Source organism: Notolepis coatsorum, assembly GCF_963971535.1.
Source record: "Notolepis coatsorum genome assembly, chromosome: 14".
NCBI lineage: Eukaryota > Metazoa > Chordata > Actinopteri > Aulopiformes > Paralepididae > Notolepis > Notolepis coatsorum.
In genome coordinates, this window is record NC_140178.1 from 78,773,940 (window position 1) to 78,792,602 (window position 18,663).

Here is an 18,663-nt window from a genome sequence, read left to right on the forward strand (position 1 = left end):
CGACTGTCAATCAAAATTATTCTGTTTGCCGTATGAATGAATGAATGAGAACTTTATTAACAGATTGCAGAATGGGTACAGTACAGTGGACTGGAGGATGAAGACCAGACAAAGACTTTCGGCTTTTTTTACATAAGGGTCATCCTTTTTCAATTCATCAAAACATTTAGAGACATACAAATATACAGTAGTTTCATAAAAATGCTATTGATTGATTGATTTAAAACTTTATTAACATATTGCAGAATGGGTACAGTACAGCTCAATACATACAATTGTTAAGGGGATGCAGACCAGACAAAGACTTTCGTCTTGTTTACATCAGGGTCCCCCATTTTCAATTCATCATATCTCATATCTAAATCATATAATATCTCATTGCTAAATATATGCAATATATAATCTAATAATCCAATCATCTAAATCTAATATATAATATAAAAATGCTAAATGCATGGGTATTTTATTTTGTTTATTTAGCTTGCAAACTCAAATACTGTCTTGGTAAGCCTCATAATGAATTGTTTGGGGAAAAAAAGAAAAACATTGTGATGTGTATCACCGAAAGGTCAGAAAATATCGTGATATCATATTTAGGCCATATCGCCCAGCCCTACGGGCAAGTAACCAGTGTGTCTTGTCCTCCCAGCTGAGTTCATGCCCATCCTGGGACTCAACCTGAACCCTGAGTTCATCTCGGTCTGCAACAACGCCACCTGGGCCATCGGAGAGATCTCCATGCAGATGGGTGAGTCTCACTCTCTCACTCTCACTCTCACTCACTCAGCATCACTCACTCAGCATCACCCTTTCTCTTTTCTGTCCTCTATTGAGGGTGCCTTCACACCTGAGCCGTTTGGTCCGTTTTAACCGAACCCTGGAGCGTTTCGTCTGATGGGTCTGTTTGGTTTGGTGTAAAAGCTAATTTTGCATTGAACATGGACCCTGACGCAGTCGGATTTATGGTGTGAAAGCAATCCGGACCAAAAGAAGGAAAATTGCATTTAATTAAGCTAATTGGGTCGTTTTTGTTGACATTTCCCATATATTTGCAAAAGATTTTTCCTTATGTATAATATAGTATTTCAAAACACTTAAAGCCAAGATGGAGATCACATGATTTCTTTTGTCCTCGTATATAATCTCCCATTTACTTAAAATGTTTTTAATTAAGTTGCACAGTTGACGTGAATGAAATTGGGCTTTGTATACGTGTTGCCAGATTAGATTGAGAAACTGTCATACATTACGCTTAATCATTCCTGCACATCCTGGCAACCCGGAGTAAACCTACAGTACATCAAAACCAGAAACCCCAAGGCTGCATAAATGTGGCGTTGCTTCATTATTTCCTAGACCAGGAAGCGTCTTGAGTTTCACTCTTGATGTTCTGTCCCAATAGGGTCATTTGGACCTCATGACATATGTTTCCATTGTTTGGTGTTGCTTGAGGACGTGCACTGTGTGAAAGCTAACCCAGCCAAACTTCCATTGTTTGGTGTTGCTTGAGGACGTGCACTGTGTGAAAGCTAACCCAGCCAAACTTCACCCCCTGGTCTACTAAACTACAGGTGTGAAAACCTCCTAATTCTCTCCCTCATATTTGGCCAATACACTTTCGTATTGAGCCTCGGTCAGTTGGAAACGATGACACACAGATCATTGATGCCCACTGATCCAGATGCTATAGACCTCTCCTTGTTTGTGTGTGTAGATCGTGTGTGTGCCTGTCAAATACTAACGGATCTGTCGTTATTACAACCTGCCGTTTTCTCTTCCAACGCTACCGTCTCGTGTTTCGTTCGTTTTTTGGCATTTCGTTTCCTTCTCTCGCTTTGAAACACAGGAAATCCCCAGTGTTAAGAGCAGAGCTCAGCCTGTGTTTCATTGTGGGGTGTGTGGCCTAGCAAGCTTTTTAAATCCCTCAACTGAATGTAACGGCATGCAGTGCGCCGGTAGGTCTCAGTCTGACAGAATGACGCCTCTGATCGCGGCTTGTACAGATTTGTTAAACTGAGCATGAAGCTTGTTGTTGGTCTAACTATAAATTGGTCACGGCGTGAGATTTGTGTTGCCCAGTGTTAATCGGGTTAGTCGTTGCAGTGCGTGTGTGTATGCATGCCATGCCAGTGGTGCATCCCCCAGTCAGCATAGTGACAGTGTGTGATATCCCCACAGGCACAAGTGTGAAGCTGGAGGCAGGTGATTGTCCAGGTGAGCTTAGGGGAAACCAGAAGCCCCCATGTTAAACATAGACCAAAAGCATCAAAATAAGATTCCATCTTATAGATCCCTTAAAGGCCAACCTTCATGTTGTATTTTTGTTCAATAAACAATGTGGACTAGGCCAACGGTGACTTTCATGAAGAAGGAAAAAAAAAGTATTGAAATTGACCCAGTTTTAGCGTTTTTATCAAACATTTTGTCTGCCCAACACAATCACCACGCACGTGGATATTTTAATCAATGGTTCATAACGTGCATGTGTAATCGAAATGATCTCGTCACAACAGGTGCAGGGCACCAGGGGGCGCTGAGAGTCACACACAGCTAGTGGCAGGCACTGCAGGCAGAGAGCCTTGCTAATTCGGGCAAAGTACTTGTTTGTACTTTGGTGGAAGAAACAATCCCCACTACCAAAATGAGAGTTTACCCAAATCAAAAACCCTGGGTAGACAAATCCGTCCGTGAAGCTCTGAGAGAGCGCACCAAAGCATACAACGACGGCCTAGTGGCAGGCAACATGAATGACCACAAGGTGGCGCGATACAATGTAAGGAGGACAGTGACGGAGGCCAAACGGCCGCTGTGTGACTATTGTTATTTACTATTTGTGTGACTTCTATATTATATCTCCCCCAGGCAAGTGTCACTGACATTATGTTGTAGGGTGTGATGTTGATGATCCAACCCATGGCGTGGGCTGCTCGCAGGGGTCATTGGTGCTGGCAGAACATTGACTGTTTTCTTGTATGTAGGTGCGGAGATGCAGCCGTACGTGGGCCTAGTCCTCCCACCCCTGGTGGAGATCATAAACAGACCCAACACCCCCAAGACCCTGCTGGAGAACACGGGTACACACACCTCATTGACTACATTCATCCCCTCACCCATAAGTTATTATATCCTGAAACTAATAAATGTAACAACCTCTTATATTCATACCTGCATCGCCACCTTTCAGCAGGCATTCTAAATCTGAGTTTCCTATAAAGTCTTGAAGTTAAGAGTGTGGGCGTGTGGCTGGCTAGGAGAATTCTAAACTGACCCAGCACAGCTTTACTTGTATGGTATGACTGAGTATCTGCACTGATAACCGGTTAAATTTCCATTCACAAGGTCCAGATTCTTTTTTGGGAGAATAATCCCCCCTCCCCCCATATTTTGCACCAACCTATTGTATGGTATTCCACTGATGTGAGCCCATATCTTTCTCTGTGCAGCCATTACGATCGGCAGGCTGGGTTACGTCTGTCCTCAGGAGGTTGCACCACAGCTTCAGCAGTTCATCAGACCATGGTGAGTCACGTTGTGTATGTTTACAAATCTGTATCCATCCTGCTCCCCATCCAACCCACCCATTGTCTGGATATGATGAGACACCCAGCTCATTGACTCACAATGATACATTTTGTTCCATATTGTTATCTGATCCAGACTCCATGGACCCCTTTACCAGCTCTGTGTGTGATGTCTTATACATATTTTCCACGTCCGTGAGAGTCCGCTTTGGTCCACGTGGCGTAAATGTTGCCAGACGACAAACACCGGCTGCAGACTAGAATAATTACCAGAGTTTGGACGTGTCCGATTTGACAGGGTGTCCGCGGATCCTTAAAAAGTCTTAAAGTCTTAAATTGGTTATCAATAATTAAGGCCTTAGTTTGTCTTAAAATGTCTTAAATCCATTTTCAGAGGTCTTAAAAATGCCATAGAAAGGAAAGATAAAATGCCATGTCATGTTTTATTATGAAATCTGGGGAAGTACGGTTAACGGGAGATAAAGTCGGGAGTTTTTATTGACCGCGTTGTAGCATCACGCAGACCGGAATGGGGCGGAACCAACACGGGTCCTTATGTTGGCCGGGAACAATTTCAGTAGAGTCTAGCTAACGTTAGCAAGGCGAAGCGGAAGCGATAACGTTACGTTTAGTTTAACATTTGCACTCGTTAATATGGGAAAGTGCCAATTCAACGAGAACTGGCTCGACAATCCACTGTTTGCGCCATGGTTGGTCCCAGTCAAAGACCATTACGAGGCCTGCTGCAACAACAAAAAAAGAGCAGTCGAGTCGCACATGCTGAGCAGCGCTAAGCGTACCTCTGCAAAAACGGCGCCTGCAAACTACTATTTCGAATTTCTTTTCGGCCCCGCCATCTCGGGTAGGACTATAACATCTGCACCAACAGAAGTCTGGATAACATGCGGCTCCACGCCAACACTTGAAGCTGAGGTCTTAACTTGAAAATAATCTATTCACGGATGTAAACAAGGACACGTTTGTGTTTATGTTCGATGAGAGTCACCCACTATGTATTTTTTCCTCCCACCCACCCCCTCCTAATGTACAGTATCCTCCCATCATATGTATGTTAGGATCTATGGGTAACAGTACTGTATATTTGCATATCTTATATGTCACAAATGTAACAGTACTATATACCTGTATGTCCCTATGCCATAAATGTCATGTATGTTGAGTGTCATAAATGTCACTATGAATTGAAAATGGGGGACCCTGATGTAAACAAGACTAAAGTCTTTCTCTGGTCTGCATCATCTTAACAATTGTGTGTATTGAGCCGTACTGTATTGTACCCATTCTGCAATCTGTTAAACAAAGTTTTCATTCATTCAACCAAACCACAAAAACAAAACGACTGGATGAATAAATGAAAAACTTTATTAACAGATAACAGATCAATACACACAATTGTTAAGGGGATGCAGACCAGAGAGACTTTCGTCTTGTTTACATCAGGGTCCCCCATTTTCAATTCAATGTAACTGTACTGTTACATTTGTGACATATGCAAATATACAGTACTGTTACCCAGAGATCCTAACAGAAAATATATACATATGATGGGGAGGAGACTGTACATTGGGGGGGGGGGGGGGGGGGGGGCGCGCGTTGGACATTTACGGTGCCCAGTTTCTAATTGCAGCCTCCCGTAGGTGCTCTTTAAGAGCGGTTTTGAATGTGGGCAGGGGTAAAGTGGGTTTTAGGAGTGAGGTTAAGCAGTAGTCTGACCAGTTTGTTTTGTGATGTTTGTAATCTTGTTTTTAGGGCCTTTGAGGTGCTTTGGTACCATGAGGTGCAAGCATAGTCGTAGTACCCTTGAATGAGTGCTCCTGTTAGTCTTCAGGGTATTCTTGTTTACCAGAGAGGAGATCCGGCACAAGAATCTAGTTTGTTGGTTGACTTTTTTGATACCCTGGGGAGGGTGGTAATAGTTATGTGTTCTGACAGGTATCAGTCCCATTGGTGATAATCATGTGTTCTTACAGGTATCAGTCCTATGGTAGTATGTGTTCTGACGGAAATGTGGCTGTTGCACTTGCTGCTTGGCCCCTGGTATATTTTGTATAGCTATATTTGCTATTTATGTTTGGTCACCCCTTTGTTGAAATTCATCCAATCCAGTTACTCCTTTAAGTTCAAGATTTTTAAGTTTCCAAGTTATTTTTTAATAGACATCTTTGGACCAACGTGTCCCTAAACTTAAACTAATTGGTGTCGTTGTATGATTTTTGCCATTTTGTTATTGTGAAATTGGTATTAAATTTAATTCTGAGTGGCATTAAAAAGTCTTAAAGCCTTAAATCTGACTGGGCTAAACCTGCAGATACCCTGTTTGAGTGCAGTGGGAAAACAGCATCTCCCACAAAGGCATGTGGGTCGATGACATCGGTGCTTGGCAGTGTGGCTGCAGTACGGCTGCAGGGCTCCAGCTTAAGGGGACCTCCTGTCCCCGGGCTGATTTAAAAATAGGATCAGGGAGGATGTAAATGCATTTTGGCATGAATTTTGGAGGAGAGTTGTGAAAAGGAAAATCTGCTAACATTGGCGATGAAAATGAAACTCACATTTTGTGGTGCCCAGTTCTTATTAAACACACACACACGTTAGGTAGACTCACAAAATCCTATCGACTGTCAGAGTGATGCACAATGGTGTGGCATACTGCAATTTAACATTACAGAAGAAAACGCACAGCAGGCACTGAACCGCCAGCCACTGACCTCATGACGGCTGCAACAAGGAATTCAACCCAGTCGAGTAATCATCACTGTAAAGATGCACCCAAACGCAGTGGAAAGTTCCAAAGCATCCAGACATCTTGTGCTATGTGGGAAGACTATACACTCCGGCTGCATGCTGCTCCATAGTCCTGAGCAGTGTTGGGCTTTTTCTCCTTTTTCCGATTTTTCTCCCATCCCACTGTTAGTCGTTATGCCAATTCCCAACCCCCTTCCTGGTTGTTGCGCACTTTCCCCTACTGTTGGTCTGAGAGGCCGGAGACTGTCGCATGCTTTCCTCCGACGCATGTGCAGCTAGCCGGCAGCCAGCCTGGCCGCGCAGATTGTCACCGGGAGAGTAACGTGTGGAAGGTCGAGTTAGTATAGCGATCAGCCCGAGCCAAGGCAATGCTGACTCTCCGGGAGTCGAGACCGCAGCCTCTTGCATTGGTGACGAGCACAATCTCCGCTACGCCACCTGACCGCCTAAGTTACTTTTAAAAAGTAACTAGTTACAGTTACTAGTTACTTCTTCCAAAAAGTAACTAAATTACTTACTCGGTTACAAATTAGAAAAAGTAACTAGTTACTTCAGAAAGTAACTATTGTGTTACTTTCAAGATTATTATTAATTTTTTACATAAACAACTTAAACAAATCTAAATGTTGCTGTGGGACAAAGTGAGACTAGCCTCCAATCAATGCCATGTATGTAGATATTATTATTACTGTTTATATAGTGGATCATACAAATACAAACACAATAAATGTTTTGGAACTTTTGATATGTACAGGCCACAACTGGGCAACATTAAATTATGCTTGTTAAGCACTATACCAAAAATAAATAACAAATATATACTGATTGATTGAACATTTTAATTAACATATTGCAGAATGGGTACAATACAGTACGGCTCAATACACACTTGTTAAGGGGATGCAGACCTAAGACTTTCGTCTTATTTACATCAGGGTCCCCCATTTTCAATTCATGACATTTATGACACACACAGGGCACGAAATTAACTTTTTGACTCACCGGCCAGTGTCGGGTAGATGGGAAAAAATCTACCCGCCAAGCATATTTCTTACCAGCCAAATCTTTTTATTTTTATAAAATATATATATTATATAATCATACTTGTAGTTGTATTATCTGCGAGACATCGCCACCACGCAACAAGTCAAAATGCTCGCTATCTGCAAACAGCTCCACTGTCTGTGTATACTCGAGTAGTCTCCAGCTCCAGCAAGGATTCTCCGGCGCTGCAGCTGGACCCTATACTCTGCTTTGGTCAAATCACATTCAGCATGCCCTCATGCGATGGAAGCCAGGGGCTCGAATACGCATCGAATCAATGTTATAAGACATTGATATCAGGAGCTATCTGTAGCTACTGCTAGCCGGCTAGATAACGTTAAGACACCGCCTCAGTGAACTATTTAGTTTACTGGGACATTTCGTAGTGAGCTAACGTGAGCTACCTAGCCAACGGAGGTATCATGCACTACTAGACTATTGCTGGAGCATTTGTTGATATCAGTAGCTAGCCGGCTAGATAACGTTAGACAATGCCTCATGTATTAAACTAAAAGTGAATAGTTGACTGGGTCATTTTGTAACGGTAGCTCACGGAGGTCCCACTAGACTAGAGCAGTCAGCAGACTGCCCGAGGCAATAGCCTCTGTTTACACGGGTTTGGGAGGGGCAGGAGGAGGAGGAGCAGTGCGCTGCAGGTCTGTGTGCTTGAGACAGAAGTCAGCGAGTGAGAACTCCGCTAAGAATTGGATCATGTTTTTCGATCGGTTTTGTGCACCGGTGGAATAAGTCTGCATCGGCTACAATTCAGGCTGAACTCGCGTTGTATCTTGTTGTAGCGTCTTTGCATCGGTCAAAACCAGTTAGCCAGTTAGCCGTTCAGCTAACGCTAAACTGCAGTGTAACTAACGTGACTCTGCAACACCAGTTCCATTAGTGAGGAGGGGGGGGTATATTGAAGACGCTTGACAACAGGTTCAAAGATAACTTCACATTTATTGGCAATTCGTTTCCTTATATCGCTTCCGCCAGGTTCCAACTGTGTGTTGACAAAATGCAATCCTGCTCAGCTACGGAGAATCAGAACGCTCACACGTGCGCGCTCTCTCGCTCTTGCGCGCTCTTCAAATGTATCGTTAATGTATCGTATCGTTGGCACCGTATCGAGATTTGCATCGGCCTCAGTGATGGAGATGCACACAACATACAGATAAGAATCTAATCAAATCATCTAAACTAATCTAATCATGACTTTTAAGACATGCATGACATACAGATATATATATATATCTCTGCGCACCAGACTGTGCTATTAAACCAGGAAGTGCAGCACTGTTAAGGCTGTCAGCAGTAGAGCCACTACTGCAGCCAGTGCCCTGTGCTGCAAGCAACACAACAAGAGTAAACAAGACGCTCATGGACGCGCGGTCTCACGCTGACTGAGTCGCTCGTGGTGTTCGTTGGATTCGTTTTGGATTATTTGGGCTCAAAACGTACACTACACGGACCCGCGGTCTCACGCTGACTGAGTCGCTCTTGTTGTGGCTGTGTCAGACTCTGGAGGCACCCGCCCACCTCTACCTCTGATTGGCTTACCATGACATTTTACTCAACCTCAGCCAATCGTCAGCATGTATGCTTGTCTCGCGCACTGCCCACTAAACAAGGAAGAACATATTGCCTCTCAGCGCAGAGATCTGTCTGATGAATGAAACGGGTTCATTCATAGTAACATGCCGCATTTTTTTTTGCAGTAATGGTAACAGCGTTATTAAGATTAGAAGAGTAATCCGTCAGATTACTCGTTACTGAAAAAACTAACGCTGTTAGTAACGCCGTTACTTATAGCGCCGTTATTCCCATCACTGGTCCTGAGGCACACCTCAGGAATAATCTGTGACATGGTGCTACAGCCCAATCTTGCCGCTATACTTTGCTACAGAGATTATGAAGTTAAAAAGCGCAAGTCACAGACGGCCTTTCAGCTACATCCACAGGAGCACTTTTTTGTGCTCTATATTAGAGCTGCCGAGGTTACCGCGGTATCGCTGTTACGTCACGCCCACCGCAGCGTTTAACTGAATACCGCATCAACGCTGTTTTTTATAATAATACTCTCAACCAAACCAATGCAAGGGAAACATTTTGATTGACAGTCGAATCTGCCAATTACGTCACACCGCTTGCACCCGCCTCTGCTGTTACCACCAATCGGCAAGCGCCTATTCGGTTTTTACTTCATGGATGTTAGCCATTGATCACAACAAGGCTAATAACAATTAGCTCCCCGCCGGAGTGGACTACCAGAGCTCCAGTCCACAGGAGTACTAAACGAGGCATAATGATTTTACTGCAACGAATGTTATAATAAAAGCCCTTCGTTCTATACACTTGTCTGATTGAAAACTTTATTAACAGACCGCAGAATGTGCACAATTCAACACGCTCTGAGCAAAGGAAGGAACGGAGATATGAATTGAGTAATGCTTCCCTTGCTATGGTCTGGAACGGAGATATGAATTGAGTAATGCTTGCCTTGCTATGGTCTGGTAAATACGCTGATGTTATTGAATGTGTAACTATATAACGTTAATGCCACAAAACGAATGCCTTTGTTAATCAAGTAGTAACTTTATAATAAGAAGAAGAAGAAAGGGTCGGGGGGGGTAACCACCCGTCGCTACCAGCCTACCACCCCTGCCCGCGACACAGAGTGAACTGTGCACGACCAGAGGGGAGACCGTGTTTCACTTTCAATAACAAATGCGTGCTTGCCGAATCCCAAACAATATTCATGCTGCAAAGTCATCCTCTAAAGATAGACATTTAGACTAGAGGCAGGCTATATGCTATAAAGAGTAGACTACTAAAAAACGGTTATATTGCGGCGGTATGAAATATTACACAGATTTGTGCGGTAAGGAAAATAGCAATACCGCGGCAGCTCTACTCTATATGAAGGGCAATGCAACCCACCAGTTCATGGAACTTTGAGGCCGCCATTTGAAAATACTGGTGATGCTTCTCCTTGTCAATGCTTCTCATCTATTGCACAGATGTACTGTATTCCCTGTCCATGGCCCCATTATCGTTCGCAGATCGCGTGAATTATGTCAAGAGTATAGCACATGGATGGGATTGGTGGGATTGGTGGGATTACTGCTTTTGGCAACAAGGGCATCGGTGTGGCTTGTGTGAACTTTGATTGATCGGTGTGGCTTGTGTGAACTTTGCTTGATGTGCTATAACCCCTTCTCTCCCCAGGTGTACGTCGTTGAGGAATATACGAGATAATGAGGAGAAGGACTCTGCATTCCGTGGAATTTGCATGATGATCGGAGTCAACCCTGGGGGAGTGGTGCAGGTGAGGGGTTTTATTCAACAAAGGAACTTTATTTTAGGTTTCTATTATGTTATAGTAGGGCTGGTATGGCCTAAAAATAAAATCTCTTTTTCTTTTTCTTTTTAAAATCAGATTTCAGATTTTAATCGTTTTTTTTCTCTTAACACTTTCAGAGCCGGCCGTGTTTTCCTTTTTACCCCCTTGAATGCCCAGCACCACTTCAATGTTAACGTTAATATCGCCTAATCTATGTTTTAAATTATGGCTGTGTCTAATCTGCCCGTCGCATTATCAATGACCCATTTCCAGTCAACATTGTCGAACCGGATCGTTTTTTTCCGTTTTATATCATTTTGAAAAGCCCTCGTTTTCACGGAAAAAAGAAGAGATTCCATGATAATCACCCTGTACTGGAATATTCTAGAACGTTGTAATTTTTTGGCCTATTTATGAATCGTTTTCAAATAAACGCTAGATTATCGATAGTATATGTGTACGTGTGCACGCTGGTGCCGCGTGCTGAAAATCGATTCTCTCAGTTCCTGATCGCTTTTACAGTCAAACAGCCATATCACATTATAGGGGGAAAGCTTATATCGCCGTGAAAAAAGGTCTGATTATCCTAATACTGGTAAAATAGATTCCTTACCTGAGATCAGATGGTATCCAAATGGATTATTCCAATTCCAGATCGCCATTCCGAAAATCGATCCTTGTATTGATGCACCGCGTATATACTGTAAAACACATAATCCCCGCTGCTCTGAGGGTCCAGAATGAAGCTGATGGACTCCGGTCACATGCGTGAGAAGTACGGTAAAATGTGGAGTCGGGTTTTTTTTTCTCATGCCTTTTCATTGAGTCCAATCCAAAAGGGTGAATTACCATCTGGGAGACGATGGGGGGCGCTTTTTTCACATCTGAGCGCCTGGGGTGGCTGATTTACCAACGGTAGACTCTGTTGAATTCAGATTGCTAAAAAAAAACTACCCGCGGGGGGTAAACCCGAGAACACTCGGGTTGGGCAATCAAAGTGTTAAATAACCTTTGTTTTTATTTGACAAAAAAAAATTATCAAACCAAGATGAATTTCCCTATTGGGATTGAAGTGCAAACCTAACTTTCACCAATCTTCACTTACATTTATATATATTAAAGGTTACTCTTGATCAAACAGCTGAATGTCCCTATTGGGATTAATAGTGCAATAATTGCTTTTTCACCAAACTTCACTTAAAACATAAAACGTGCCTCTTGATCATCAAACAAGAAGGAATTGCCCTATTGGGATTAATAAAGTGCAAATCTAACTTTCACCAAACATCACTTTTTGTGAAATAAAAGGTGAATCTAATTTTTCAAAATCGTCCTAGATCAGTAATCGCCCAGCCCTATGTTTTCCATGTGGCTTGTGTAATAGTTGAAATTCTCCATTATCCTAGTTTAGCAGAGTATCTTTATGATATTCCATACCAGTATATTCGATTTATAATATTATAGATGTTCATGAGCCAATAAAATGTTCCCCCCTCCATTCATACCTATGATGATACTTGAAACCTGAACAAATCGTGTGGATGTGATGTGGCGAGAAGCAGAGGGCCCAAGCTTTCACGGTCATCCAGTATTAGGAGGATGAAGCAAATGACTGAGTGAGTGTTTTATTGTGCGTGTCTCCAGGACTTTATCTTCTTCTGCGATGCTGTGGCTTCCTGGGTCAATCCCAAGGATGACCTAAGAGACATGTTTTATAAGGTAAGAAGAACCTTCCATTGTATTAATTATCCTATGAATCAGTCTGACTTTTGACTCCGTAAAAAGGTGAGAACAATGAGAACAATGAAGACATTTATCAGTCAGGTTCCCAAGCTGACCCTGTATATAGAGGAATTAAAGGGAAATTATGTTTAATTTAGGAATTCATACATGATATTCTTATGGACTGGTCTAATAATGTTCGTGAACATGAACAACTCTCCCAAATCCCCCAAACTAGAGTTTTAAAGGTCTGCGCTGTCCTCCCACACACTGTGATGATCTATTCTAATCAGACATTCGAAACCTGAATTCAATGTGGATAATGTTTAGCGTCTGAGATGTGTTAAGCGGCAGCGCTGGATCTTGAAAGTTGAGACTTTTAGATCATTACAATTGATCAATGTCACTGGCCATGTTATCAATCGCAGAAAATGCTTGTTGCCAGAGCACCTTGCATATGTTTGGTATATAACGCTGGTTATACCTTTTTCATAACATGCCATATCCCTTCATCCAAAGTGCCTCACTTTGAATGTGTACATTGTTGGTACATGTGGCCCCAGTTGGAATCTAACCTTTGATGCAATTAGTGTTTGTGCACTCACTGCCAACGTCATCTCTGTCCAAGGAGCCACACAGAAATCACCCCTTCCTTAAGAAGTCCCATCAAGTGCCTCATGACAGTCATTGTGTTGAGTATGGATGTGCAGATCTCTTCTCTCCATCGTGACCGTTCTGATGGGTGTGTATCTGTATGTCTTGTGTGTCTCCAGATCCTACATGGCTTCAAGGACCAGGTAGGGGAGGAGAACTGGCAGCAGTTCTCTGAGCAGTTCCCCCCTCTGCTGAAGGAGCGCCTGTCGGCCTGCTACGGCGTCTAGCCCGCCCTGCCTCTGGTTCCACACGGGACACAGGCCTGTTAGGTAAAGCATTCATTCAGTTTGCCTGCGCCGTCCTCCCACACACTGTGATGATCTAATCAGACATTCGAAACCTGAATTCAATGTGGATGATGTTTAAAGACTGAGATGTGTGGTCGACTGCAGCGCTGGGTCTTGGTGAAAGTTGAGACTTTTGGAACATTACAATCAATGGCCTCAATGTGACACGCCATGTTATCTTGGAGCACCTTGTGCAGAATGTGCATGAAGATTTGCATTATATTGCAACAAAAAACAAATTGCTATATATTAACTATTTTCATTAAGCCAGAGTGGTCCGGTACCTGTAAGAGATTGATATCACGCCATAAATTGATCGATACAGAACGTATTAATTAATGTTGCTTTTCTTTATCAAATGTAGCCAAGAGTATAGACCCTATGGCTATGTGTCCACTAAAAGCCTTTTTTTCAAGGCGGACTGCTTTGAAAAAAATAAAATAAAAAAAACTGAGCGTTTTTCTGAGCCTCACGCCAGCCGCGGCTCCGCCCCTTCCTCGATGAGTTACATTGATGAGCGCGCTCCATTCCAAAAGTTGAACTACCGTACTTTTCGCACTATAAGCCGCACCTGACTATAAGCCGCAGCAGCTAAATTGAATGATGTGTACATATATAAGCCGCACTGGACTATAAGCCGCAGGTGTTTTAATGTTTAATTACCATATGTAATTAGCATTGGGACACAATACTGTCGGACAAATATCAAGAATTAACTCATTTACAAGTTGTATTAAGTTTAGCAAATAAGGGAACAGATAAATAACATTTCAATGCAGTCAAAAAAGCAATATTTAGATTTTTACATTTTCGGGTTTGGTCACGTCGATTCACATATAAGCCGCACCGTTATATAAGCCGCAGGGTCGAAAAATGGGGGAAAAAGCCGCGGCTTATAGTCCGAAAAGTACGGTAGTTTCAACTTTTATGAGCTGGGAGCGCTCCGACCAAAAACGCTGCCGCCGAGAGCTCATAAAACGCGAGGCGCAGCGCTGGGAAGAGGAGCGCGCCTGTCGCGTCTCCAGCATAGAAATGAATGACAGAAAGGAGCTGACAACTCATAAAAGGTCCCTGGTGGACACAAGCCCTAACCCTGTCAAAACGGCAGTCAAAGTGTGTATGTTCAGCACTACGTCTTTTTAATGATTTGAAGTGTTACTAGTGAAATATGAGTTTATAGAAAACCAGGGCTTTCCAAAAAATAATAATAATAAAATAAAATAAATACACTTCCCAGCTCACGCCAGCCCCTGTCGATCTCATCGGACTTCTAGCATGAAGCTTTTTTTTCCTCATTCTTTTTGGGCTCATATCTCACGGGTGGAACAGACCTGAACGTTATTGCCGTAAAATAGAACAGTTAGTTTCTCTACCTTTCTGTGAACGTCTAGCAAAAAAACGTGTTTCAATCTGATAAAAATGGCGGACCAATTTACATTATAATAAAGTTACTGTACTTACAGTAGATTCCATTCATGGTTTTTGCTGCCCTGTCAGGGGCACCTGGTGGTACTAAATCCAGATTGAACTCTGCCATTGGAAAGAATATTTGGCCCGAGCCATAGATGTGACTTGGCCATAAGGTCATTTATAGGCCTGATATTCTATATTCATATTTCAAATTGCATTTGTCCGGATGGCAAAATTCTGTACTGTATCTACAAAAACCCTTGCAAATCATCTGCCCTTTATTAATTTGCTTAGATTTTTTTTGTACACATGATCTCAAGAAGGTGCTGAATGAGCTCAGTGTGGCTATTTTTTTTTTTACGTCTGGTCAATGTTAGCATGGTTATTCAGTCAAACCTTGTACAAGTAGAGCAATCTTCCATTTACTTAGATATGTATTTTTAGGCGAATTTTCTGAAAATATGGCTAGGGCTTAAGAGATTAAAGGATAACTAACATTTTGGGAAATTAGCATATAGAGATATGATAAATATGCCCCTTTCTGCTTTTCCCCCCCATAAAAACGGACTTACTATCAAACAAACACGAATATAAGTGGTTAAAATTAGGAAATATTTGTAATCTGCCATCGATATATTGAGGTTCTTAAAGGATAACTCCAACATTTTGGGAAATTAGCTTATTTAACATCTTCCCTGGAGTTAGACAAGAAGATGCATACCTTTTTTGTCTCTGTGCATGCATTTAGCTTTGGGAACAGACGCTCCGTTAGCATAGCTTAGCTTCATCACTGGAAGTGAGGCAGGACAGTACCCTGACGTTCCCTACAGGTTTGTTGATATTCTCATTCCTTCAAAGGATCTGAACCGATTGAAGTTTATGGATACCATGACTTAAAATCCTCTTACCTTGACGATTAAAAGCCTCCCCAATTTAGAAAACAGTAATCCAATGGCTGGTATTGATAATATACTACTAACTACTGGACGCTCGGAGCTAACTGGAGCTAACGCAGAACGGGATGTGTAAAGCAAATATAATGACTTCCTTTCTGGGGTTTTCAAAATAAAAGTGCGACGTTTATAGCAGCGGAAAACGTTTATTTTGTACATTATCTAACGTTAACACGAACCTAAAGTAAATCTCATCACTGAACCATCATCACTCAACCCTGATGTACAACAATTTGAATTACTGTTTAAATTGTTCAGTTTTCCTTAAAATAATTTATATCCTTGTGAATGTAGTGCCATCAAATGATGCTCCATAAAGATTTCACAATCGTTGCATTTCCCAGCAGGCCATATAATGTGATTTCTTTGTTTTCGCTCTTCCTCCAGGTTAATCTATGGGGAGGGTTACTGGGGGAACTCATCCATCTGTGTAATTGCACTGCCCTGACTGCGGGGAGAGAGACTGCGAGAGGAGAAGAAAAAGAAGAGGGAGGGACACGACTGGCCTGACGCCTCCACTCTGCCGACGGCCCGCCCCCTTTACCTCTGTGCCCTGTGTCTCTGAGGGTGGGTGGGTGGGTGGGTGGGTAAACTAGGGATATATGCATACCTCTTGGATCAAACGCCTAGCTAAATCCGACACTCGATAAAGACTTTCGCCAACGACACCGCAGGGATCCTTGAAAGGGGAGGGTGGGTGGCAATGGGTAGAAGGCTGGCTTCAACCCCCTCCAATGCCCCTGTTTTTGATAATTATATTAAGATAGACGAAGGCTGGGGGGGTGGGGGACAGGGAGATAGGTTTATATATATTTAAATATATAAAGGAATGATCCGAACCAGCCTAGGGAGCCACAGTTTAAAATGACCACGACGCACATAATACGTAGACTGGCACACGTGTATAGACATGTGTTTTTAGACGACCAGGTAGCTGCCTTGAGCAAGGGGGGTCCTATGCACAGGCACACTCATCCATATACAATAGGAAATGAATTGCTAACCTGTAAGACTGTGGGTGGGACGGATGTAGCGCTAATCTTACTAGCCACCTCGAGGCTAGATGAGGGTAAACCTTAAAACACAAAGCATGAGATGCTTTTACTATGTAATAACGCGGTGAGATGTAAAGAGTAATTTGCACCTTTTTGACTAAAAATGACAAACTATTCAGACAGCACATACACATGGGTCATAATACTCTTATATACTCAATGGTTTCCCCCTTTTTTCGTGTCCATTTAGCAGAATTTTAATTTACCTTCCTCTTCCCTTGGTTGCTTTGTGTTGTCCATTTATTTCATTTCCCCCCCCCCCCCCCCCCCCCCTCCCTCTCCCCCTCTCCCTTGTGTGAGGAGAGAAGAAAAAATATGAATTCTGTTCCCTACGTTTTTAGCACCGCAGTACCAATGCGTTCCTGGAATCATAACTATATAATGCTGAATCTTGTCGATTACCTTTTTACTAGCTCTGATAAGGGGAATGAGAGTTGTTGCATGGCAAATGATCACCTCTTGTTAAGCGATGAGTGTTTATCGAGTGAATGTCTGTCTTGTTGCGCATTTGAAAGTTGATTTTTCTTTCTATATATATATATATATATAATATATATAGTTATGATAGGAGGAAGCTTACATAATTGGAAGGTTACCAGACGCTGGCTTCTGCCCACCCATTCGTACTTCAACCCATATGTCCCCCTTTAGTTAAATAGGGTTATGCGTTGTATTTAGATCCACCATAGGTCAATAGAGTGCAGGGCTCTACTTATATATCCCATTGTTAGGAGAATCACTTGCTCTAACAGGAGCTCTAATACTGTAGACGACGAGAATCCGTTTGCTGCTACCGCTTTGTTTTTAGAGTATTTACAAACTGGTCTTCACGAAGGGGCACTAAGGCATCGGCAAGGGCTCAAAGTTTGTTCTTATCGATTATATATATATATATATATATATATATATATATGCACTTTTTCTTTTTTTGTAAGACATTTAGAATCTCACTCTTAAAAGACATTCAGTAATAATATACCGATCTTAAGGTGTCGTTTTTGTTAAGTGATTTTAGGACTGTTAATGGCTTGCTAAGGTAAGCAAACAGCGTAATTATGATAATTGTTAAGCAATGGTAAATGAGTAGGTAAGACTTAAGGCCTCCTTGTATAGGGTTAGCTTTAAGGTAGCTCCCCCTAAAATGGATTGCATAGGTTTCAAGGGGAGGGCCATCTTGGGAACAGTATTTTCTATCCATATCCCAGTGTTCCTGCCAGTCCATATCGGTGTTAAGAGGATATTCTGTGCTTTTCCATAATGAGCTTTTTTTGTAGAAGGAAATATTGGCCAGGTGTGGAGATGGATTATGGGGGGGGGGGGCTCAAATTCAGCCATTAAGGCATCTCTTAATGGTCAGAGACAACGTTGCATGCTTTTCAGTAATGTTAGCTTTTTTTTTTTTTATAAATATAAAGACTATCCTCTTACAACAGATTTCCCTTCAAGGGGTCAGCCTTTTTTTTTTTTTTTTTTTCTTTTTTATTAAAGCTTTGTCAATGGCGATGCAACTTGCTGCTGGAATAATAACGGTATGCATTTTCCAGCTTACAATCAAACTGGTGACTGTTGTTGCCATTTGCCATATACACACCCGTTGATACTGTGTAGGATATGCCTGGGAATACACTGACTCTTGATCCTAATTGTTCGTCTCCCCATGACATTGATAAGCATATGTGTGGGAGCCGTGGTCTATCAGCTGTATCTTTTTGTCATTGTCCATAGTGGACTATTCTGTTGAACTGAATGTGTGTATGGATGTTTGCTTGTCTGTATTTTACTGTAAGGGTGTATATGCGGAAGTGCCGCTTAGATTTAACTTTGCACCAGCCCTCTGCCCAAGGTAATGTCCTAGACGTAGCCTAGCTCTTTACCTGAGAGAACTGGCCACCTGGAGTATCAACCGTTGCATGCCAG

General features: G+C 42.4%; 1 protein-coding gene across 3 annotated transcripts in view; it reads left to right on the forward strand.

The window, feature by feature from the left end:
• The window catches only part of LOC311240301 (transportin-2), a 56,210-nt gene extending 39,959 nt beyond the window's left edge, over positions 1 to 16,251 (forward strand). For 2 of the 3 annotated variants that reach the window (XM_084328863.1, XM_084328864.1), the window contains exons 19-26: positions 650 to 748; positions 2,179 to 2,214; positions 2,979 to 3,074; positions 3,444 to 3,519; positions 10,551 to 10,650; positions 12,310 to 12,384; positions 13,161 to 13,310; positions 16,079 to 16,251. In XM_084328863.1, the coding sequence (XP_084184989.1) occupies positions 650 to 748; positions 2,179 to 2,214; positions 2,979 to 3,074; positions 3,444 to 3,519; positions 10,551 to 10,650; positions 12,310 to 12,384; positions 13,161 to 13,268 (590 nt within the window). In that variant the 3' untranslated portion in view covers positions 13,269 to 13,310; positions 16,079 to 16,251. The remainder of the gene's footprint in view (positions 1 to 649; positions 749 to 2,178; positions 2,215 to 2,978; positions 3,075 to 3,443; positions 3,520 to 10,550; positions 10,651 to 12,309; positions 12,385 to 13,160; positions 13,311 to 16,078) is intronic. The other variant, XM_084328865.1, reaches the window with a different exon arrangement.
• Positions 16,252 to 18,663: the final 2,412 nt, after the last annotated feature.